Genomic DNA, 25277 nt, shown 5'->3' with positions numbered 1-25277 from the left:
TTCAAAAGGCCTGGGCAGCGATTCCACAAAGTTTCATTGATCACCTGATCGAGTTTATGCCTCGAAGATGCAAGGCTGTGATCGACAACAAAGGACTCGCCACGAAATATTGATAGCGAAATACAGCTTGGTCAACAATTTGTCGAGTTGCACTTGTTTTGTCCAGAAGGAAATCAACTTTTTTTTAATACTTTTGATTAATTTATTAATTTTCGTGTACAAATAATGAACTTTGTGAGGTATAAAACTTGAAGAACTTTGTCTCTAAACAGTTACATAGCTATTTTTCTAAATTGAAAAAAGGCAGCATCTTTATATAAAGAAACTAAATTAGCATTATTTGGATGCAAACTTTTTGTCCAATACTGTATTTATATATATATATATATATATATATATATATATATATATATATATATATATATATATATATATATATATATATATATATTAGGGTACGTCACTTTAAAAAAAAGTGAGCAAAGAAACTTCTAGCATCAATATTGTAGTGCCAATATGTATAAAAAATAAAAATTGGAAAAAAAAATTGAAAAATTTTTTTTTACCTACCGGGGAACTGGTTCTTTTGTCACCGTAAAATCGTAAATTTTATATCAGAACGTAAAGGTTTTGAATTAAAAAAAGTTAAAAGTTCATTTTATTTGTGTATAACAAATGAAAAAAATAGGGAAATGATTGGCATCAAAAAACCAAGTTTAAACTAGGGCCGACGAGCTGGGAGCTCGGGGGGTTAGCAGATCATTTTTTTTTTATTTAGAAATTTCAAGTAATATTAAGTAATAACAAAAAAATTAGAAAGAAAAAAAACTTCTTTACCTACCAGGGAATTTGTTTATCTTTAAGATGTCAGATATGAAAAAGAAAAAAACAAATGACATTAATATTAACCATTTGTTTGGCATAGTGACATATTCATATTAAAACATATTAACTGTATATATAATCAAATTCAAGTGTCTGTTAAAAATATGTTTCTTAGATCTTTTTTAGAGTGCAGCTTAGGCATTAATAGTCTATAAGCCAACCTAGCCCTGACAAATCTATCTCTTCTCTCAAATCCACAAACAGATGCAGATGCATCTGTCACCTCTTTTACCGCTCTTTCAAAGGTATCTCTAAGAAATTGTCAAGATTTTTTGTAGGTATTTGACATGTAAATACAGGTTCTGATTTATCTTCTTTGTCCCAGTTGATCAGTTCTTGTATGGATATAGCTCCCAGATTGAGTTAGACCTTCTTCCTTATCCTGAATCGAGTGTCTCCATACTCCGAACTTTTCCGTATCTCTTTGATGGTTTTAGTGGCAAACCTCCTAGATTCTTTATCTGAGCAGGCTATAAGGAAAAGAATCAAAGATTTAGAATGAGCAAAATAAGCTCCATTTTTTATGTAGGGAGTAACAATTTCTTTTATCTCATCCTCCTGTTTTCTTAGCAGCCTTAACAGTGTTACTATGTGTTCCGGGGCCTCAACAATACTGTGTTTCACTTTGATTTTATACCACATGTGAAAATACACTTGAACTACCCATTTTAAAATTAAGTGAAATCTTCTTAGCACATCATCAGTAAAGCCATGGTTACTCATATGGAGAAAAATAATCGCTTCGCCAATAGTAAGCCATCTGCTATGAGAAAAATTGCAACACTTAGCCATTTTAAGATTTGGGTCCATCTTTCCTGTAGTCAAACATGTAATCAGTTTATAGCAGAGAGCTGAAACTGCTGACATTGAACTTAGAATTTTTTCAGGGATCTGGATTAATGGTTCTAACTGCGCAATAGGTTCAAATGTATCAAGTCTTTCCATACTGTTTACTTTTAAAAGAGCTTTTTCAACTGGTCCAGTAAAACTAACATTTGAATTGGTGGGTCCATCCAGAGTGACAATAATGTGCCTCAAAGGAAGCTCATTGCAATGTAGCATACAAATAGACCAGAAACACTTTCTACCTAACAATTGTTCAAGATTTGTCTACAAACCTCCATCTTTCCCTGAACCAGTTACAGCGTTTGTTGAATCTCCTCCTATTACTTCTAGAGATTTATGTACTCCCCGAGGAACCATCCAGTTAAATAGTCCTATAGCTGCTTGTTTAGCAGGCTTATTAGGAGGTATTGCCTTCATGGGTGTAAAATGTGTAATATAGTGACCGTCAGGTTCAGAAGTAACAGTAACGTGTTCTTCTTTTACAACTCTTTGATGAAATCGTTTTGTTACAGGGTTGTGCTTTAAAACTCTGTTAAAATCTTTTCTGCTATCAGCAAAAATACCTTTGATAGATTGTAATTGAAACTTCATTTCTTCAGATGTCTTTGCTTTAGTCATTACTGCTTTCCTAGCCCTAATAACTTTCTTAGGATTTACAGCTAAATTGGACATTTCAGGTGTTAAAAAGTTACCAAGAATAAGGTCTTGAAGAAAAGCTGAAACTACTGCTGATGTTGAAGCTGGTGAAATATCAAATCTCAAAGAAGCTTCAGCAGTATTACTAATGGACATAAAATTTAGTTTCCATTTATCTGTTGAAGCAGGTACATCTTCCATTTCTATTCTATTTGTATTATCATCACGTATGAAAGACTCAACATAATCTTTACTTTTTGAAGTTTCTTCCTCTTCTTTTTTTCTAATTTGTTTTTCTAGACTTGACTTTCTTTTCAGCTTCCTCTTTTCTAAAGAAACCTGTCTAGCTGTTTCCTTAGTATCTTTACAAGTCATTTGATATTTTGATAGTGACCCCGTTTTTTCTCTTTCAGCTTTTAACCAAATAAGTTCACTTTTTGGAATCTTATTATCCCTCGGACAACTACACTGAATATGTGCAAAATCTAGACAACTATTTAATTTTGAGCACTTTTCATTACATAAAGTGATTTCACATTTACAAGATGTAATGTCAAGCAATTGATCTAATTCAGTTTCCCATGTAGAAACAGTTTTTTGGGCTGCTTTTCCTCTAGAAATTTGACTAAACTTATTCCAGGCTAATTCTATTTTCTGTACCAAAGATATCTTGTTTATTACCACAGGAAACTTGAAAAGAGCATTCGATCTTGTCCACTGTTGAAGAACCAAGTCTGCTAATTGTACACTAAGTTCTCTTACAGACATAAGTCTCCTTAAAAATAAAACAAAGTGAATACAAGCAAATACAAACAATATTTCTGCAATCTTTAAATTTAACTTTTCATTACATGCTTGTAAATATCTTTTTCAATGAGCATACTTTCTTGTATTAAAAGACCCTTTCTCAGGATATCTCTAATAGAAGGCACTTCTGAAGGATTAAGATCATTACTTCCACCCAAATACAGTGAAAATTTGGACTCTTTTTTATCCAAATTGAATCTAGTAATTTTAGGAGCACTCAATCTTCCTATTAATGTTAAATAAATACTAGCAATTAACAAAACTGGATATCAACCAAACCGGAAGTAAAGTACTTTTGTACCGCATTTTCTTGTATGAGGTACATAAATGCACTTACGGAAGTAATTTATTTCCAGTTTTATCGATTGCTAGTATGAATAAACAAAAACATATCGTTAAAAAAGAATATTTCAGAATGTGATGTATTGTATTTTTTCCAGAGTACATACAGAATAGTACATTAGTACAGAAGTGTGTATTATGTACATTGTGCGCAAACTACACTTGTGTATTAATGTAATAAACGTAAAAAATAATGTGCACTTCTGTACAATGCAATAAATGTTGAGATAACTGGTGAATAAAAGTAAATACAAACAATATTTCTGTACAACGTAATAAATGTAGAAATAAATATTTAAAAATAACCTACAACTTTTCCGAACTTTAATTTTCTAAATATACAGAGCAGACGACACGGTTCTCAAAGTTGGGGGATTTGTGGGGAGCACAATCATCAACTACTAAAAAAGGTCCTCCATATCTAAAAACTTCAAAACTTTTGTTAAAAAAATAAAAATATTATAGAAAAAGTGAGGAGGCTTTATAGAAAAAGTGAGGGGAGGGGGCAGTGACCCCTTGATCCTCTGGCGTCATCAGCCCTGGTATAATCTCAATTTTTCAACGCCAATCATGTTACCTTTTTTTAATTGTTTGTTAGACACAAAGAACATCAAAATCGAACTAAACTCACTAAGTTATGACTTTTTTAAATTTGTGATTTTTTACAATCTGACATCTTCCTAAAAGAACGAGTTCCCCGGTAGGTAAAAAAAAATTTTTTCAAATTTTTTTTTCGAATTTTTATTTATTATACATATTGGCACCATAATATTGATGCTAGAAGTTTCTTTGCTAATTTTTTTTTTAAGTGATGTACCCTTATATATATATATATATATATATATATATATATATATATATATATATATATATATATATATATATATATATATATATATATATATATATATATATAATCCTTTTTCGACCTTAGAGCGACATGCTAATACATGCAGCCTTAAGGTGACAGTTCTCAAATCTCATAATTTTTTTTTAAACTTTTACGTTGGCATTGGTTTGCTCTTTCTAATCGAAAAACATCTTTTAAAACAGACTTGGTTTAAAATGCGTTTGCAGCAAGATATATATATATTACGGTCGCCGTAACGATATTGTATACTTTTAGGGTCGCCTTAAGTACATCTGTATGATTAGATCGTCCCTAGGTCGACCTCTTTATATCAGGAATATCGCCCTAGCGTAAGCTTATCACAAAAACAATCTGAAATTTTTTATAAAGCAAAAACTTATTCAAAATATTAATTCATTTTTAATTTGTTAATTCTGATTTCATAAAACCACATTAAAGTGAAAAGAATAAGAACGTAATAAGTAGCTCTCGTCATATTTTTCAATATATTTTAGGTCGTTGCTACTTGAAGCGCAATGCGCTCTATGCAGCCATATGCTATTCGGAGCGCAAAACTTTGTACGCATGCGCCAATTTTTTTTATTTTCTAAATCTTGTTGATGTTAACCCTATCCCCATCCCCATCCCTATGCCTATGCCTATGCCTATGCCTATCCCTATGCCTATCCCTATGCCTATCCCTATGCCTATCCCTATGCCTATCCCTATGCCTATCCCTATGCCTATCCCTATGCCTATCCCTATGCCTATCCCTATGCCTATCCCTATGCCTATCCCTATGCCTATCCCTATGCCTATCCCTATGCCTATCCCTATGCCTATCCCTATGCCTATCCCTATGCCTATCCCTATGCCTATCCCTATCCCTATCCCTATCCCTATCCCTATCCCTATCCCTATCCCTATCCCTATCCCTATCCCTATCCCTATCCCTATCCCTATCCCTATCCCTATCCCTATCCCTATCCCTATCCCTATCCCTATCCCTATCCCTATCCCTATCCCTATCCCTATCCCTATCCCTATCCCTATCCCTATCCCTATCCCTATCCCTATCCCTATCCCTATCCCTATCCCTATCCCTATCCCTATCCCTATCCCTATCCCTATCCCTATCCCTATCCCTATCCCTATCCCTATCCCTATCCCTATCCCTATCCCTATCCCTATCCCTATCCCTATCCCTATCCCTATCCCTATCCCTATCCCTATCCCTATCCCTATCCCTATCCCTATCCCTATCCCTATCCCTATCCCTATCCCTATCCCTATCCCTATCCCTATCCCTATCCCTATCCCTATCCCTATCCCTATCCCTATCCCTATCCCTATCCCTATCCCTATCCCTATCCCTATCCCTATCCCTATCCCTATCCCTATCCCTATCCCTATCCCGATCCCTATCCCGATCCCCAAACCTTACCCTAACCCTAACCACCTATCTAACCAGTTTTATTTTGAAATATAAATTGCACTGTTATAATAAAATAATTGCATTTGCGTAAACAATATTGCGCTCTGAGCAGCTTATGACTATGTACAGCCCATTGCGCTCTACGAAGACACTTCGTATATTTTAACTATTAGTCTATAAATCTATTTCAAGTTGCTTCCGGATCTTCCGTTTGTGTAACTTTCGAACAGCTCGAACGTTTATAATCCTCGTTCTGACGTGCGCGTAACTTAAACCATTATATCGATCAGCAAACTTTTCCATTTCCATTCGACCTGAAAAAACAAAACCGGTCACTATAATTTTATAACAATCTTGAAAATAAAACTAGACTATAAATTTGGAAAAATACCCATTCCACAAACTACCCTGGCTAATTCCAAAACGACATCACAAAGAAAAAATATAACATACTTGGGTAACCATGGTCTTTCTCAAGATGGTCCGCAAAAACCTTTTCAAAATCCTTCTTGCTTTTTGCTGTCCAAAATGTATATGATCTTTTATTTTGTGCAATTACTTAACAAAAAAAATAGTTTTTGCAATAAAAATTATATAAAATTTTTAAACTTTAATAGGGTGACCATTAGCAGACTGAAGAACATTTACAAACATTAGTGGTGATTTTCAGCTTTCTCTCAAAAGGCAATAAAATTTTAAGTTTAAAAAATCTGAAGGATTAAAGTTATCTTAAAAAGAAAAAAGTTTGCATTTAATAGTTGATAGTCGTAAACATTGTATTCAGGTAGTGTAATACATGTAAAAATTATTTACATTAATCGAAACTTCGACAAATGCTAGCATACCTAGTAACAGTGATACGAACAACCCTTTTACCTTCCTTTGGTTTGGCTTTTGACTCCTTTTTTAATATTTGAATGGGATCAAATCTTATGTCATTGTTCAAAATATTAGGTAATACGTTTTTATTCGAGTGACATGCTTTATGAATAACTTCGGATGTTTCTTTTCTTTCATTCATTGGTAAGTGGTTATGAATCTGCTAAAACCGTGACCTGTTGTTTTTATCTGTACCGAAACTGCAGCTGCCTGATAAACATTTTCATTAACAGATTTTGAGTGACCAAAATGTTTAAAATCCAACTCCTTTTCTTTTTCAGAAAGGTTAAGTTTGGCTAGTAGTGACGCAACTCTATGCCTGTTTTTAGTAGCATTTATAGCACCTTTTAAACTTAGCCAGTTTAATATATCATCAATACAATGCCATCCACTGGCATGACTTTCACTATTACGTGTACTAGCAAATATATATTCGTTTTTTCTTGATACACCTGCATCTCTTCTTATAGACTCATCTGTAAGAAACTGCATGGCTTTGATAGTTTCTGGAGGAAATAACACTGGAACAAGATGATCCCCTCCTTTCCCTGTCTGATATGTTACCAACATGGTGTCAGACAGAAATTCTGTGGGAACATCATCTTTGTCCATCCATTCTCCACTTAGAGCCTCTTTCCACTGGTGCAACATTAAACGCACTGGCTCACCACCTCTTCTTGCATTGAAAATCACTAAACAGGTTGCTGTTGCTGATCTTACTTTTATAAATAACTCAACAGGTAAATCAAAACCATTCAATGAATTCATAATTGAAGAACATTCATCTAAAAGCATTTTGACATCATCATCATTTGGGAGATGAACAGGTTTTCGAAGGGTAACATTTTTTCTGTAATTCAAGTCATAATAGGCATCCCCAAAGAGCTCATCTTCAACCATCTTTAAAACTTGCAAAAATTAAACAACTTCCTTAGATTTCTTATCCAAGTTTTTAATAAGAAAATGACCGATCAAGAATTTGGCTGTCAACTTAAGCATATTTAGAATGCTGATCTTTAAACCACTTTTCTGATCTGAAATCAAAATATGATTTAAATCAGTACTTTCACTTTCAGATTTTTGACTTAAGGTGTTCACAGCGCTGCCAAGTATTGTTATGGATTCCCTTCTGTACATGTCTCCAGCATTAATTAATTTGCCGGTCAAGTTGATTTCTGATTGATTATCATAAGCCTTACAAAAAGCTTGGTAAACTCTAGCTATTAGTCGCATGCGACAACGCACTGCCTTCTTTCCCTCTATTACTTTATCCTTTTTTCTTTTCAAAGAACCAAATGATCTTGCTCCTATCATTAGATTGATCGGATCTGTTTTTATATAGTTTCTGATTTCATCTAACTGAAGAGAATTTAAAAGCAATTTAAAATCATGTGAAAAGTTTTCCAAAGATTGACTTTGTTCAAAACTAACCATTGGTAACATTAAATTTGTGCCACCTGCAGGGCAAATAACTTGATGTCGTGCTTTATAGCTCCTGGAGAAGAAACCTTTGCAACCAGAACACATAATGGGTACCTCAGATTCTTGCTCTGAGTTACGCTCTCTCATAAAACTTTTCTTGTCAGTTTTTAAAATATCAATGTTAAAGTTTAGTATACCATTTCTTCTGAAACTGCCAATTATACGGTCTTGTTCTTTTGAATTCATCGTTAATAATGGAGCTACAAGAGGTAACTGAGCATGCTTTCTCAAAATATGACGTTTTAGTCTAGTCTGAGGTTCTTTACAAAAGTAGCAAGGACGTGACGGTTTTTCATATTTTGCTGACAATTGGCTTTCATTTTTATTATCACATTATTATAATCATTAATAAAAACACCACCATTGTCATTATCAATAATTTCTAAAGAATTCTCAAATAAATCAGAATCGTTGAATGGAGTATAATCACTTATATTGATCAAACTATTACTTACACAAGGTATTTTAGAATAACAAAGGTACATGGTCAGGTAAACTTTCAGAGGTAACATCATTTAATTTAGTGATGGTGAGATTTTCACATTCTATTACATTCGCACTTAGAGTATCAAATTTTATATAAGCTGCCTCTACTGAATCAATGACTAACTTTTCTGAATGAGGTGACTGGCTAATCTCAAAATCTACATCAACTGTATTATCCTCATTAGATTTACTAACATCAACTATTCTAGCAACTTCACCAATGGAAAAAATACCTTCTACTGTATCATGCTGTGTTAGTTACAGTTGAATAAGGGTTTCCTGTCTCTGAGGCCACATTGGTGCAAAAAACTCTAGCATCATCACCATACAAATTTTCACCTATAGATTCCACATTTACAGCATTTAAATATGAAGGCTCATAAACAGGTGAATTAAACCCTTTCAAAAGCAACTTGAGTGGTTGTTTGCTTGATGACTTAGTTAAAGGTAATAGCAATCTAGAAGACAAATCCATGCTAAAATTTGAAACATTTATATTAATAACAAGTGACAACACTGATTTATCTGAACAAATGGTAATATCTGCAACAGTGTCAAATGGTTCACTAACTGTTACTTCACAATCACTGTCTGGAGCTATGTCGATAGTATCTAATAATGGCAAGTCAGTATTGGTAATATTTTGATTAATAACTGTGAAGCAAAGATTGAGTGTTTCCTGGTCAGAATTTGAATCAGAGAATGCAATCTCCAAACCCTCATCAATCACAGTAGGATCCTCTGACAAAATCAAAATATATTCTTTAAAATGCTTTTTTCTGAGCTGTATATTTTTTAATTTTTTAGAGGTTAGATATTTAACTCTTGAAGTATTTGGGTGCGCAGTCTTTATTATTCCATCAAGTATGTTTATTTCATTTGGATGCAGGCAAGATACCTAAAAAAAAAGCAAATATATTCACACATTAATTATTTGAGCTGGAGATGCAGAAAACCATAGCATTGGTCGTAGTCAGGCAAAACAAAAAAACAAAAAAATTGTTATTCAAAAGCTTTAAACATCATCATAGAAAACAAAGAAATCAAAAGTATGATATAACAGAATATATATATATATGCTGAGAACCTATGGTTTTCATATCAAAACAACTCATAATAATATATCAGAGAACTTTGAGAATGTTAAAGCACATACTATCTTTCTCCATGGCATATCCTGTTCTTTTTCTCCATAATCATACCTTCCAAAAAAAATGTTAAATTACAAAGTAGTGGGTCTATCATACTTGTTTCTGCTAAACATCAACAAGAAAAATTTTTTTTTTGAAACAAAACCAGATTTGGAATCCAAAAGAAGATTTATTTACAGAATTGGAATTATCAAAAAATAATTAAGTAAATCCTAGCCTAATTTCTGTTACTTTTGCAATCCTTTTTGTTGAAAACAGACAGAGATGTAAATTGTTTTTATACACAACTCTTCTCATACGTGCATTAGAAAGATTTTCTAGTGAATCATTTACCATACGACCTAACGATTCTGAATGCTGTGTTGCATCAATACTAAATCAAAAATGGTAATATAAAAAAGAAATGAGAAAGAATGATGCACTAAAAAGTATTAACTTTTTCTAATTTTCAGAACTGAACCACATAGTTGTGAACTAGAGATTTTTACAAACAAAAGAAGTAATTGAAAAATTCCTGCTCTAATATGTTCTAATATCGAATATCTGCCATGTTCTAATATCCATGTACAAAAACTATTTTGTAAAAATTTTTTGCATGTTGTTGAAAACTGTTAATTGAAATCCAATTACATATATAAATCTAATGTGCTGGCTCTGTTTCCAACTAATACAGACGACGCTTATTTCAATTCATAAATATAATATTCATTCAATTTTAACTAACCAGATTGAATCACTTCAATAGAACAAGTACACTTAATTTTTAACAGCCAGTAAAATGAGCTTTAACAGAACTAAAATTTTAAAATACTATATTGGAACTCTATCATTCTCCTGATAATCATGGTATGGAAATGATAAGAAGATAGGAAGCTAGGAAAAGAGAAAATTTGCAACACAACTAAACCTTACTAAAAAATTATCTTATGATGAAATAATAAAGATTACCATATGGATTTTTCATACACATTTTTTACTCCATAATAAATAAAACTTCCAACTTTATTTTTTGAGTAAAGTTCAAAGCGTTGTTCAGCATCATTCATAGAGATGTTTTCACCTAAAAATACAAGATAATCTTTGAGGTACCAAAGAACATGCAAAAAATGTGTAGCAAGATTTCTAACAAAATTATTCGTATCAGTTTTAATTATTGAGAATAATTGAAGGAATTTACAATTTAGTGCTACACTTACAAAATTTTTAATAGAAGAAATATGTTAAAATGTAACAGCAAGGTACCTTTGTACTCTAAAAGGAAGTCTCCCTTTTCAAAATCTACTACTGCAAACACGCCAAAACGTAATTGTGGAAAATCACATTATTAAGGCTCAACAACCTTGAAAAGAGTGAAAAGTTAAAAATAGTATGTGTCAAGAAATTTAAAATAATATGCACATCAAATATCTACTGTGTCTAAACTTCAAAAATGTATATTTAATATTCCCCCCTTCTAAACACAAAAATGAGGATATTAATATGATAATAAAATAACAAATAAGTGACAAATAGTTGGTGAATTTTAAGTAAAACTACTCGAAGTTAAATTTACATTCAAACAATTCAGATTTAGTAGTTGTTAAAACATAAAAGAAAACTTTATCTACTAATTTTTTAAAATATTTTCCTAAGAACTTTATTAGATTAAAATATTCCAATAAAGCTCTTCCTTAGATAAATTTGTAAAGTACTTTGAATAATAAAACTATGTTACTTTTATGATCAGTGGATTTTTTCATTAAGTTTGTTTCATCAGCAAAACCTCCTGGGTTTATTATTTACAACAGTTCTTTATAAAAAATTTGAATTTTATATTTAAGATGCCACATATCAGATAAAGCAATAAGAAAGTTCTCCCGAGTTTAGACTTTTGATGATAATAAAAGTTACACAAATTTAAAGGAAATAAATAACATAAAAGACCTTAAAGAAGATTTCTACTTCAGTCCTTAGCTTTTACAAACCTAGTTTTAAACCTAAAACACTCTAGTAAATTCCATTACAGGGTCAAAGTCATGCATTTCTTCAAATAAGTAGAACATTTTTAAAAAATATTTTTAGTATTGAATAGTAAAAAAAAAACTTTTCTTTGGTGTTCATTACCTGCACTAATTGAATAAAAATATATAGGAGTGCCATAAGTCACCTTAATGAAAAGTTCAACTTTTTAATTAAAGTTACTTATGTTACTCAAATATTCCCAGCACTATGTTTTGTTTTCATTTTAAACTGGATTTATAAAACACATAAGTAGGAAAAATTTACACAAAACATTAGCACACTAACTATTTTTAAAACAAATTATTGAAAAAGTTTATAAAAAGTTTTTATATTCTTTTCTGTACAATATCACAAGCTTGACTTCATCTTAATCATTTACTGTTTAATACTAACTTATAATTTTACAAAACATTTAATTGAATTTCACTTTATGCAATAATTGAAAATTTAGCAATTAAGAAAAACATAGTTAAAAATATGCCCACAATCTCATTTATTTTAGAGAGCTTTAAGCCATCAATATCCTTTTGTTTATTAATGCTGCAAAATGAGGCATCTTCCTGAGATATCTTAAAACGTTTTCTTAACTTGAACTCTAACAGGTCAAAAGAATAAATTAGCCAACAAAATAAGTTCATGAAAGATTACTTTAATATTCTGAATCTTAACAAAGGTTATATCTATTTGGTGCAATCACTACAAGGCAGTTATAAAAAGAAAAAAACTCATACCTTTTTTATTCTGTCTTTTGTTTTTGTTGCTTCCCATCATCATTTTTGGTTTGTTTAAATGTTACAAATTTTCTAACCAGTCATCAAAATTGATATTCTTTTTTATAATCATCAACCCTTTATTTTCATTTTTATTTACAGCAGTTATATTTGATTCTTAACTTTGTGACACTTAATGTTAGTCTATTGTTTTGCATTAAGTAGCTACACAAAAAATGTTTGAAAATTTGCTCTACAATGTAGGGATTAACTTCTAGGTGCTTTTACTTTTTATCTAAAAAGTAAAAGCATCGAGATTAAATTAACTTCTAGGTGCTTTTTTCTATTAGCATCCTTTCTTTTTAGCATGATGGGATTGGTATATAGCTATGCACTATTTATATTTTGGTCTTAGCATTTTTTATTAAAAAAGCTTTAATGGGGCAAATATGTATTCTATTATTTCACTGCTTAAAAAAAAAATTTGAAAATATGTGACAGTTATTAGTATTAAGTTAATAACTCATAATTGACCAATGGTATCCATACTTGACCAATGGTATCCATTTGTGACAGTTATTAGTATTAAGTTAATAACTCATAATTGACCAATGGTATCCATACTTTTATACACTGACATATTAACAACTAGGTTTTAACTGCATTTCTTTACATTTACTTCATTTATTTATTTAGCTACACAGCCAGTTATAAAAATACTTTGAAACTTTACAGAAAATAATGTTAAGAATCTATTTAAAGATTATGTAAGCAAAATTATTTGAATAAAATTATTGTATATTGTTTAAACTTTTTAAAAGACAAAAGAAACTGAAAAATTGTATAAACTTTCTTGCTTAATTCCAAAATGAGAAACTTATTACTATAACTATGCTTAAAAATAAAAAACTTTTGCCAAGCATTCTAAGCTTAAGACCCATATTTTTTTAAAATAAATATTTTTTTTATCTAGTTAATCGAGATGCCAAAACATTTATCGAACTTAAAGAATTTAAGAAGTTGTAAGAAAATCAATTATTGACGATAATAACTCTAAATCTAAAAATAATCTCCTAATGACATTACACTCATTACTATTATTATTGCTATTATTCAAATTAAAATTAAAAAGCTGAGGTTCACTCTTCGAAAGTGAATGTAATGTTTTTAAAAAATTTTTAAATGTATAAGCTTTCGAAGTTAAATTTATTTAAAATCTACAATAATTAAATATATATAAGTTAAAAGTTTCAGTAACATAAAGAGGATGCAAGATAGACTTTTCCGTTAACTTCCTGTTGAGTTTACATAAGTTTCCTCGCGCAAAGAATATTGCTAGTTTAGAGATTTGTATATTGTTAAAAACGCGATTTAAGCCTCACTCTCCTTTCCAATTATATATCTAAGACTGGTTTTATATAGAATAGGACTTAAGTGTACATTTTTAATTGAAATATAGGAGATATATAATTAACAATGCATATAAAAGTCTCCCCAAAGTCAACTGTTGCCTTTAGGATCGGTTTTTGTGCAATGTACGAATAGACAAATATACAACCTAAATAAACAATAGTTTCTTATTCCAAAACTGACTATTAATTAACGTAACACAATTTATAATGTTCAATGATTACCTTGCGGCAACCCATTTATTGCTTCGCTTTTAAAATTGATATTAGATTAGTTGTTTAAAATTATGTTGACACGTTAAGGCGACCATAAAATGTCGCCTTAAGAATACTGTCGCCTTAGTGATGTATTTTAAGGTATCGTAAATCGCCTAAGAGACGAAGTAGCAATATATATATATATATACTTACATATATATATATATATATATATATATATATATATATATATATATATATATATATATATATATATACACACATTTACGGTTGTAAAATGATTTTAGGCGCAAGCGTTATATAAAAAATGTAGACATACGAGAAGAATTTTCTTATTTTTTTCATATTTAAATTGGCTAGAAAAAAGCGCAGCCAGACGAGTTATATCCTGGTAAAACAGTTCACCGTGTCAAACTCAAAGTGACTCCGATGCTTTGTGGGAAAAAGTTTAAATGAGAAACGAATTCTCATTTTCTCATTTTGCTTGGTTTCACGCCTATAATTGATATACTGAATGGTATTGACGATCGATTGCTATTCAAATTCTTTCAGAGGTTGGTGGTGCAAGAAACTCAGTAATCATGAGGCACCCCTGTTTTGCCCTAGTCACCAACTTCATATCCAAAGTAAAGCTCAGAGGTTACTTCATTAGTAATGTAAACTTCTTTTTCTAATCATTAAACAGAAAAAATGTTCGTTTTACAAAATATATCTAAAAAATAGGAAAAGCGCAGATGCTTTGTTTAAATTTTGGTAAACATTTAGATATATATCGTGATTTATCAAATCTTCCTGTAGGAGCTAAGATACAGAAAAGTAAATATCAGGATAACTATATCAATGGGATGCTAAATATAAAACTGTATTTAGCGTTCCACTGATCAAACACTAACTCAAAAAAGTACTCCACAGTTGTTAAAAGAAATTAGTAAAGTTAATTTTTAGTTTACAAGCTTATTTTACTGGTACAAAACAAGCATTTTAAAGTGGTTCAATGTAAGCATTATAAAAAGAAATAACTTTTTTAGTCAATTTTCAAGTAAAATGTATTAGTAATACCGAAAAACGCTTTTTTATTAGCAAATAAACACAAATTTTAATGCTTTTGTTATTTATATAACAAATATTACAAATAGAAGTGTTTAAAATGTTTTCAGGTAAATATTTTATGGACAACAGTGGTAACAAGCAAATATTAACATTAGCAGTTATTTCCGTAAATGATAGGAAGCTGTATTAAAACAAATTGTGGACTGTTTTGTTGTGAGCGAAAATAAAACTCATTTTGGAAAATAAAAGTGGCACTAAAACATCAAATCGAGTCAAACAGTTGCTTGAAATATGAAACCAAGTTGGCTCAACTGAATTTTTTATACAGATGATTTTGTTGAATCACTTGCAAACAAAGCGGATACAAGAGGTCAATCAACAAGGAACAAGATGAATGAGTTCTCATAGCAAACGATAAAAACGAAATAGTGCAGCAAAGCGGGTTTTGAAAATAGTTGAAAAAGGACATTTTACAATATTCTTGGATAATACCAAAAAAGACTAAAAAACTGATATTAAAAGAGGATGAGGTATCGATAGATCATCAGGACACTCAAAATACCATCAGAGGCCTCTTAGTTCCCAGCAATCCACAACATTCTGACTTTTAGCTTCAACAACAACATTTCTTCGACAACATGTACATTCCAATCCAGACAATATTTTATGAATTTCCTCAGAGTTTTAAATTCTAAAGACCACTTATGTTAAATAATGAGTTTTTGAAGGAAAGCCAAGAAATGATGCTAAAAATAAAGGATAAAATCGAAAAAGTGATAATCGATTTTTTATCCTGTAAAAATTAACCTTCAGGGAGATAAATATATTTTGATTCAATATTATTTTGTCCTTTCGATTACTGTTGAGATAATCTGTAATATGAATGGTCTCAAAGTATTTAGGAAGAATTTATTTCCAATTGAGCAGTTAAATGATAATTTTTAAAAGATAAAGTATTTAAAAGTGATAAACCATTTTTTTTTTTTTGTAAATGAAAAGCAAACTTCACTTTCTTTCATTAAAATTGTTTCAATGAAAGTTCCCAACTTTAAAACAAGGCGAGAAAAGATTGACGTGTACTTGAACGTTTTAGTAATAATACACTTTATTTGCTATATATCTTTTATAATTCAAACTTTACACTGTTACATAAACACCATATTTTATATTTTTTGCAATATTTTTTACTAAAATTTGTAATGGCTATTGTAAAGTATTAAAAGAATTATGAGGGTTTCACACTAGACCCTATCCCCATCAGGTTTTTCTAACTCCTACGTTTCAGTGATATTTAAGTTCTAAATATAATTTCAATTTCCATTTTTACTTAATTCTTGTAGCATTGATTTAATTTCAAATTTTAAATGTACTTGTTTTGAATCAGTTCTGATAAAAATAATTTCAGTTCACTTCTTATGATTTAAATAATTTTACTTGTTATTTCAGTTACTAATTCAGTTCATATTTTACTTCTATCAAATTTTACAGCAATTAGTAGTCTTAACGACAGAAATTTTTTTGAAAAATTTATAGTTAACGTAATGACAAGCACGTGACCAGTTTTGTGGTCCAATGATACATTCTGTAATCATCCCAAGTATAATCGTTATGGTCAAACATGTGCGCCAATTTTAAAGCAAGTATGTAAAATTTGGAAATTAATTGTCAAAAAAAAAAAAAAAAAAAATTATTGTATTAAAATTTTTTAGTATTCGAAAATTTTCGTTCGGTAATAATTCTTAACTCTATTCCTATTTTCGTTTTTCGATGCTTATAATCAATTCTATTTCAGTTTTTGTTTTTCAGATAATTCCTTATATTAGTTTTTATTCACATTAACGAAATCATTTATTTTTACTTCTTATTTTACTTCACGTTAATTAAAATATCACTGCTACGTTTACTCCCTCGTTTGCCCCCTCATCCTAAATACTAACTTATTATCTATGAGTACTTTTCTATTAATACAAAATTGGTACTGGAAGTTTTATAGTTTTTGAGTAAATTTAAGAAACAAAAGATAATGATTTATAAACTGTTCGTGGTTTAAATATATTAGTAAGTACGTTCAAACCATGAAGAAATGTAAGTCCATCAACACAGCCTGGATGAAAGTTTCCAACCAACAAGCAAACGATGTCGTGTCAACGTCGAAGCAACGTTGAAGTTTCAACGTTGGAATTTTAATTTCGCATTCCCCTATTTCTTTTACAGATTAAGAAAGATCTTTGTTTAAAAATAAGAAAATGTAAAGAAACAATATTTTAGATCAACTTAATGTACTCTAAACTCAATCTGAAAAATTTAAAAATGCAAAAACGCAAATATTCGCCATTTTTTCATGGCGATGACGAATTTAAAAAACAATTTAAATGTTTAGTTAAAGACCTAATTTTTATTTCTTGATTGTTGTATCGCTATTTCCGGAATGATTAACATTCGAATGAACGGTTTATAATTTAAAAGTTTAAGCAGCCTTGAAAACCATGTTTAATTTCTAAATTATTACTATCCACTTTGAAAAATCGTTATCTCGTTGAAAAAATGGCGAATATTAGCGTTTTTGTCATGAGTAACTTTAACACATATTGCAATTTTAATACTAGTAATGATTATTTAAAAGAATTCATGTTTTTATTTTACACAGCTTTAATTAAAAACATATTTTTCGGTTTGTAATTAAAGCTAAAAATGCTGTAACGATAATAACGACAAATTAGTATTGAGAAAACTCGTATTTATTGATGTTTTTATATATATATATATATATATATATATACATATACATATATATATATATATAAAAAAACACACACATTATGTTATGAATTAGATAAGCAGATGTACAATTATTTAAATATTGATAAATCATGTGAGTGTGAGAAACAAAGTGACTTGGACCAGAGCAGTTTGCTTCGAATATGCAAAGATGGCTCACTAAAGGAATTTGAGCAGAATCTTCCATCAAACTGGGTAAATTGACAAAATATTTTGGGCTAATAGGAATGTAGAATCATCACTGAAAAAAATGTCTAATCCAATATATGATAGGTATCAATTCAAACTGAAATACATAAGCTAACTGGTAATTAAGGATTTTTTATTGTTAAATGATGTGCTCTTTTAACATAATGACTTTAACATCACTATTTATTTACATTCACAATATTTACACAAAATATTATTTTTTAAGAGATCTTTCAGTTCTACTAAATTATTTGACATATTTGCAATGACTCAAATAAATGTCCACTATACTCCTAAAGCACTTCACTTATGTCTCTTTCTAAAATAAATTCGTTAAAGATTTGTCTTTAAACTTTTTCTAGGTCTTTTCATACATTTTATAAGTGCTCGTTAAAATAAGTTAAGATTAAGAAGTCATCCTTATTTTTGTTTCTTAAAACAAGTCTTTCATATTATAAACATAAATTATTTCCATCCTAGGTGATGACAAAGAAGTATGTGAGGAGTATGGAGGCAATGTGACAGCTGGAGAAATAGATAGCAATTAAATGACAATTAAGAGTTGTACCAGCTCATCTGAAAAAAGACATGCAAATATTAAGTTAGCAGAAAAGACTATTCTAATGCCAGTTCTACCTAAAACGAAAACAAGTAAAAGAATATATTATTGATAACACTATTCTTGCTATCAAATTTTTTTTTTATCTTTTATTTTTTTTTTTATTATTTTTCTCTCTTTTACAATAAATAAAATAACCAAAGTTGTTCTTTTTTAATAAAAAAAAAAAAAAAAAGAAAAGAAAGAAAAGCCAGTTAGTTATTTTCCTTCCTTCTTTCTTAGGAGCCTTTTATGATATTCCATAAAAAGAAATGAGGAATAATTCATGTCCAAAAATATTATCTGGTAACTTTTCCCTTCATGCTATTGTTTTACTTTTTATTTTAGATCATTTAAATTAATTTCTAGACCTTCAAGACAACATATTAATGGTGTTTACTGTAGTAAGTTTTTTGTTTAACTTTTTTAATGTTAAATTGGTTTTATATATACCTGATGGCTATTTTGGACTCACTGCTTTTTCAGCCAACATACCAATGCCCTTTAAGTCAACTACTAGCTCTTCTATATGTGGAGGTTTTTCTGGACTCAAACCAACATTAAACAATCACTCCACTATTAGTATATCAGAGAGCTCATTCACCAATCTTTCTGCTGGTATTCCTCAAACCTACATGAACTACAATAGAAAAGATTCTGCATGTGCTCAGGACGAGTTAATATTCTCAAAAAATCTTATTTAAAATTATTATTTTTTTGTAGATTTTGAAATAATCTCACTTCTTTTGAGACCCAGGTTGACATAACTGAAATTTTAACAGCTTAAGGTGGTACACCCCCATTCTAAAAAATGTCCTTAAAATAATCAATACAAAATTAAAACTACAATACACAAGTTTAAACAAGTATGCTGATTTTTTTTTAAAATAAGAAATCTCAATTGCCCAACTTTTGCCTCACTTATTCCATACGAATTGCCAAAATGTGCGTGTAATTTAAAACAAGATATCTCCAGTTCAATATATCTTTTAACTCTGAAATTTTCACACTATGTTCCTAAAAGGTACGAAGAGGTTATGAACCAAAATCATGCATTAAAGATGCATAGAACATTTTAAAAATAATTTTCTATATATTTAAGAAAATTTTTAACAAAAAAAGCAAGAAAAAAAGATTTTAAACATACTTCTACATCATATTTATTTGTAGTTTTTTTTTCATTACCTAAGTCAATTTATAACAAAAACACCTTGAAAATTTCAAGTCAGAATATGGTCCCAAACTGAAAATATTGCGTTTTAAAATTTAGGTATTTGGTAAAAATGACATTTTGAGAAAAACACAAAAAACAAAATAAAAGTTCGTTATATTAGGAAAAGAAGCACGAGCCCAATTAAAAACCTCCACTATTATATTTTGGGTCCTTTTCCAGTTCTTTTTCAATATCTATGTAACCTTTTTTGATGGCTCTAAGCTGTTTTCTCCTTATTTTACCTTTAGCACTTTATTTGTGATTCATTTTTTTAATTCGGTTGCAGTCCAATTTACGAAGTCCTTCCTGCATAAATATACTTGGTTCGATACCTCCAGCACTAATTAAATCCATCATTAATTGCTATAATAGCTGAGTTCATACTAATCTCAAGAAATTTTTTCCCAATAAAAAAATCTTTAGGACATCTCTTCCATATTAAGGCATTCAGACTTGGTAAAAGGCAACAAAGGCACTGTAAAGTTAAATAAAAACAAAATCCTTTCTTGCTTTTTAAATCATTTTCTAAACAAACTTCATTTCCACATTCGGGGCATTTAAACTCACTAACCATTAGTTTTAAAATATTGAAGTTTATAATGATGTTGTAATTTTTTGGACTTCCAGATATTTCAGTGTTTACTATTTTTTTTGGAGTTTGCTGATAAACTTGGATCAGAAATTGATGTATCAAGCTGAATAAACTTTGAAGACTTTAGGTGTTGATTACAAGAAAACTTTCTTTTTTGAGTTTGAGCAATAGAACGTCCCATATCTTATTTAGCTATTTATTTATAAGAACATTAACAAATCGTCAGGTTAGAATTATTTTGTTCTATCTCCCATTTTAAACGTTGAAAGAAAGTTTTTGATTTTTTTCTATAAGTAAAGATTACTTAAAATTTTAGAATTACTTTTTTAAAAAATAACTTATTTTTAAAATAACTTATGTTAAAAGAAACTATTTAGAAAAAAAAAATGTACAAATAAAATGTATTTTAAAAGTGATCATTACTTAGTAAAATTAACAATTCATTTTCTCCCAACGTCTAAAATGGGAGATAGAACAGAATAATTCTAACCTGACGAAATTAAAACAGCATGCAAGCACAATACATTTGATACATGTTCGCATTAGTAGTTCAAGTTACAGCTTTTAAAATAAACATGAAGCACAAAATAAACAAGCTGCAGTAGAAAAGAGTTATTGATGTTTATAGGCTTGAGCAAGTTTACATTTTTTGTTTTAAAATGCGTTGCTATGGCGTTGCTACGGACTTCTCAATTTACTATGGCCTCAAAACACATAATTGTACACACTTCCTTATTTATTTATTAAAAAAAAATTAATAATATTGTTCTATGAAAAATTTTGAATTTAAAAAAACCAATTTTCAAAAAATTGATTTTTTCTAAAAAATTTCAAAATTAATGGGGATGTACCACCTTAAGTAATAATTGATTACTTCACACTTTAAGTAATTTATAAGTACTGTTTGTTTTCAACTTAGGATTTCAACATATAGTATTATAGAATTTGGCCCAAATAACCTTGCAAAAGAATGAAATTTCTAAAAAGTTAGCAATTAATGACACCAGGATGAAAGGTGCTGAAAGAGAGATACTTATACAATTTGACGATGTTAATGTTCTATATGAATTTGATTGAAAACTTGGAGCTGACAAAAGAGTTCTTAAAAAGTTTTTAAGTTATTTTTCATTAAATGTACCATTGATTAATGTTATTGGGTTGACGTTATCTATATCTTGGGTATTAGGTGGATGTTCCCAAAAATGTCCATAGAGAATATACGAGGTGTGTTCAAAAAATACCCGGAATTTTTAAATTTCCCGGGTTTGAAGAGTCCGATTGTCAGCATTTTTTTTTTGTGTGTTGGTATACATGCCCTTAAAGTATGATAAAAAGCCCAGCTATATTCATTGTTTACTTTGTCTGTAGTAGTCGCTAAGGTTCAACGTGTTTGTATGAGCTCGGCGATTTTTGCTTGTTTAAAAAATGGAAGGATTGAAGAGTCAAAGAATTTGTATTAAATTTTGCGTAAATAATGAAATAAAGTGTAACAAAGTGTGTGAAATGTTGCAAAAAGCCTATGGTGAGTCTGCTATGAAAAAAACAACTGTTTACGAGTGGTATAAGCATTTCCAAGATGGCCGCGAAGACGTTGAAGATGACAAACGCTCCGGTCGACCCAGCATGTCAATAATCGATGAAAACGTGAAAAAAGTGGCAAAAATGGTTATGAATAATCACCGAATCACAATAAGAGAAGTTGCTGATGAAGTTGGCATATCAATTGGCTCATGTCATAACAATTTTTCAAATGTTTTGGGCATGAAACGAGTGGCAGCAAAATTCATTCCAAAACTGCTGAAGTTCGACCAAAAAACAATCGCATGAACATCGCTCAGGAGCTACTAAATGACGTCAATGACAATCCAAGTTTGCTTGAAAGGGTCATAACTGGTGATGAAACGTGGGTGTACGTTTGTGACGTCGAAACCAAAGTACAATCGTCACAATGGAAGCACCCTGAATCACCAAGACCGAAAAAAGCACGTCAAGTTCGATCAAATGTTAAGGTTTTACTTACTGTTTTCTTCGATCATGAATTCTTACCACAAGGTCGTACGGTTAATAAGGTGTATTACCTTGAAGTTATGCGACGTTTACGTGAAGCAATCCGAAAAAACGCCCCGATTTATGGCAAAACAGTTCATGGCTTTTGCACCACGATAATGCACCTGCTCACTCGTCGTTGCTTGTTCGTAATTATTTGGCCAAAAACAATACCGTAGTCATGCCCCAACCTCCATATTCACCAGATATGGCTCCGTGTGACTTTTTCTTATTCCAAAAAATGAAGAAAAACTTAAAAGGCCGTCGTTTCACAAGCATAGATGACATTAAAAGCGCATCGCTGAGTGAACTAAAGGCTATCCTAAAGATCGAGTTTGAGAAGTGCTTCAAGGATTGGCAGAAGCGCTGGCACAAGTGCATAGTATCTAATGGGGACTACTTTGAAGGAGACAACATTAATGTAGACGAATAAACAAATACATTTTCGAAAAAACGAAAATTCCAGGTATTTTTTGAACACACCTCGTAAACCTTCTATTGTGCAAGATCACCACATTGTTCATAGAGATACTATTTTGTATTCTACTTTTACATCAGGTGAGGCAGTTATCTTCCATTGGTGGCAACAATCAAAAGAAAAGTATTACAAACATGATAAACAGGTTAAAACATTTCTTTAATCAATAATACTTACTAGTTTTGTAAAGAAAAATAGTTCCACTGGTTTTTTATTTTTAGAAAGACTTTAAAATGTTGAAGTTCTCTTTTGATTTGTTTAATCTTGTGTTGCCAACGTTATATACCAAATCTCAAATTTTAGGGCTGATGACAAACAGACTTCAAAGTTTAATTTTGTAGGTTCGAAAGGAAAAGTAACTGTGAAATTACCTATAGAAGGGTTGAATATTTATAAAGCTATAATTGGTAGGATATTATTTAGATTTTAAATGTTAAAAATTAAGCTAGATGCAGATCTATATTGTTTTAGATGTCAAACTTTTTATTCACAAGTTCATCAAAAAATAAAATAAATCTGTTTACACGGCTAAATAAAAATTGAAAACTTCATGTTTTAGTATAAAATAATGTCACTGGAAAATTTTCTTTTCTTCTTTCCCTGTATTTTTATTCACTTCACCAAATTTGAATACTTTTGCATTTATTTTCTAGAATCGATTAAGCGCTGAGATGCAAAAGCTACAGACAAAGAAACTCGGACGTTTATAGCCTTCTGCTTGAAATATGCTCCCTATCGTTTGAATGGAGGTAAACGGAAATCCTGCAACTACGAAGTAAAAGACGAAGAAGTTCTTGAAGAAGGTAATAAAGAAAGTCAAGATGACGATGATTGTGAAGTAGAGGATGACGTTGAGTCAGACGAAAGCGAAGGTAGTGGTGAAAAAGAGAAAGAAATCATCCCCACTTGTAAATTTTTAAATACAAATACATTATGGTAAATGTTTTAAAGTATTATATTTCGAAAGTTCATAAAACGAAACGTCAGTTCAATGTTAATTTTTTAACGTTGAATTAACGTTGATATTTCAACGTCGATATTTTGTTTCCAAATAACGCTTGAATCAACGTCCGTAAAGCAACGTTGAATCAACGTTAAATCAACTTTGAAATGCTGGCTGGGTACCATCCAATGTTTTTTCAGCAATGAAAAATGAACGTTCGGATGATGTTTAGAAATAGATTAAACTGAGAACTATGTAATTTTGGACCTACCTGACTTGTAAACAAAGAATTAAAACATCTTAATGAAAGTTTGATGTGTTTATATAAAAGTATTACTAATTAAAAAAGTAAGATACCATCCAATGTTTTTTCAGCAATGAAAAATGAACGTTCGGATGATGTTTAGAAATAGATTAAACTGAGAACTATGTAATTTTGGACCTACCTGACTTGTAAACAAAGAATTAAAACATCTTAATGAAAGTTTGATGTGTTTATATAAAAGTATTACTAATTAAAAAAGTAAGATAGATTAAAGTTATAAAATTGGCAGAGTTATCAATATCATTTATGTGTCTTTGTGTAATATTACTTCAATATTTTTGACACTAATTTTAACATGGTGAATCGAGAGTTCCACCTTGTTGAAAAAAGTTGCTAACTGATATTTGTTGCCCATGTTGAGTTTTTTAAAGTTTTGAGCATGCCAATACGTGGATAACACAAGGATGTGTTCAATAACCATAATAAGTTTACCCAAAGAAATTCAAGCAATAACTTTAGAAAGCTTAAAAAAAGCCTAGGAAAGTTCTTACAAATAACACAGGAATGCGATGCTTTTAACAGAAACCACTTAGACGACATTACTTTCAACTTTTATATCAAGCAAATCTTCCGTTCTTGCGGTATAATTTGAATTAATTCTTAAAAAAAAAAAATCTTGGTTATTAAAGCCCCATTGTTTCTTTTCTGTCAGCTTTCTGTCTGTTTCTGTCAAAATAAATAAAAAGATTTGGTTTAAAATTTGTTCCTAATTTTCTTAATTTGCTGAAAAGATTTCGTTTATCAGATATGTTAACATCAATATAGTACAGTAAGTAAGGATTAGTGTTTTTCCCGTTAGCTACGAATAATAACAAATAAAATGCAAGCTTTAATATCAATCATTAAAAAAAATCAATTTTAAAATAGTTGACATATTTAGAAGTATAAAGTTATAAGATTCCAGAAAAAAAACTCTTTATACCTCAC

At 30.1% G+C, this 25277-nt stretch overlaps 1 protein-coding gene and 3 pseudogenes across 1 annotated transcript; 1 reads left to right on the top strand and 3 right to left on the bottom strand.

Moving 5' to 3' along the window:
• LOC149881747 (uncharacterized) overlaps positions 1-25277 on the bottom strand; it is a 290985-nt pseudogene that overhangs the window by 61547 nt on the left and 204161 nt on the right.
• LOC149881760 (uncharacterized) lies at positions 1393-2523 on the bottom strand (annotated as a pseudogene).
• LOC149881759 (uncharacterized) lies at positions 6819-7463 on the bottom strand. The gene has a single exon (XM_090067068.1). It carries the CDS (start codon positions 7446-7448, stop codon positions 6819-6821), a length of 630 nt encoding a protein of 209 aa, XP_089923194.1. The 5' UTR covers positions 7449-7463.
• LOC149881758 (uncharacterized) lies at positions 19143-24022 on the top strand (annotated as a pseudogene).

Source organism: Hydra viridissima, unplaced genomic scaffold, assembly GCF_058129835.1.
Source record: "Hydra viridissima isolate aposymbiotic clone 2 unplaced genomic scaffold, HvirCarnegie_v1 scaffold_11, whole genome shotgun sequence".
In the NCBI taxonomy this organism is placed as follows: Eukaryota; Metazoa; Cnidaria; class Hydrozoa; order Anthoathecata; family Hydridae; genus Hydra; species Hydra viridissima.
Note: the sequence above shows the minus strand (reverse complement) of the source record. Positions and strands in the feature narration are given on the sequence as shown.

What these genes read in the sequence shown, in the direction of transcription:
- LOC149881759 (XM_090067068.1), bottom strand. Translation starts at nt 7,448, where the DNA reads ATGAATTCATTGAATGGTTTTGATTTACCTGTTGAGTTATTTATAAAA.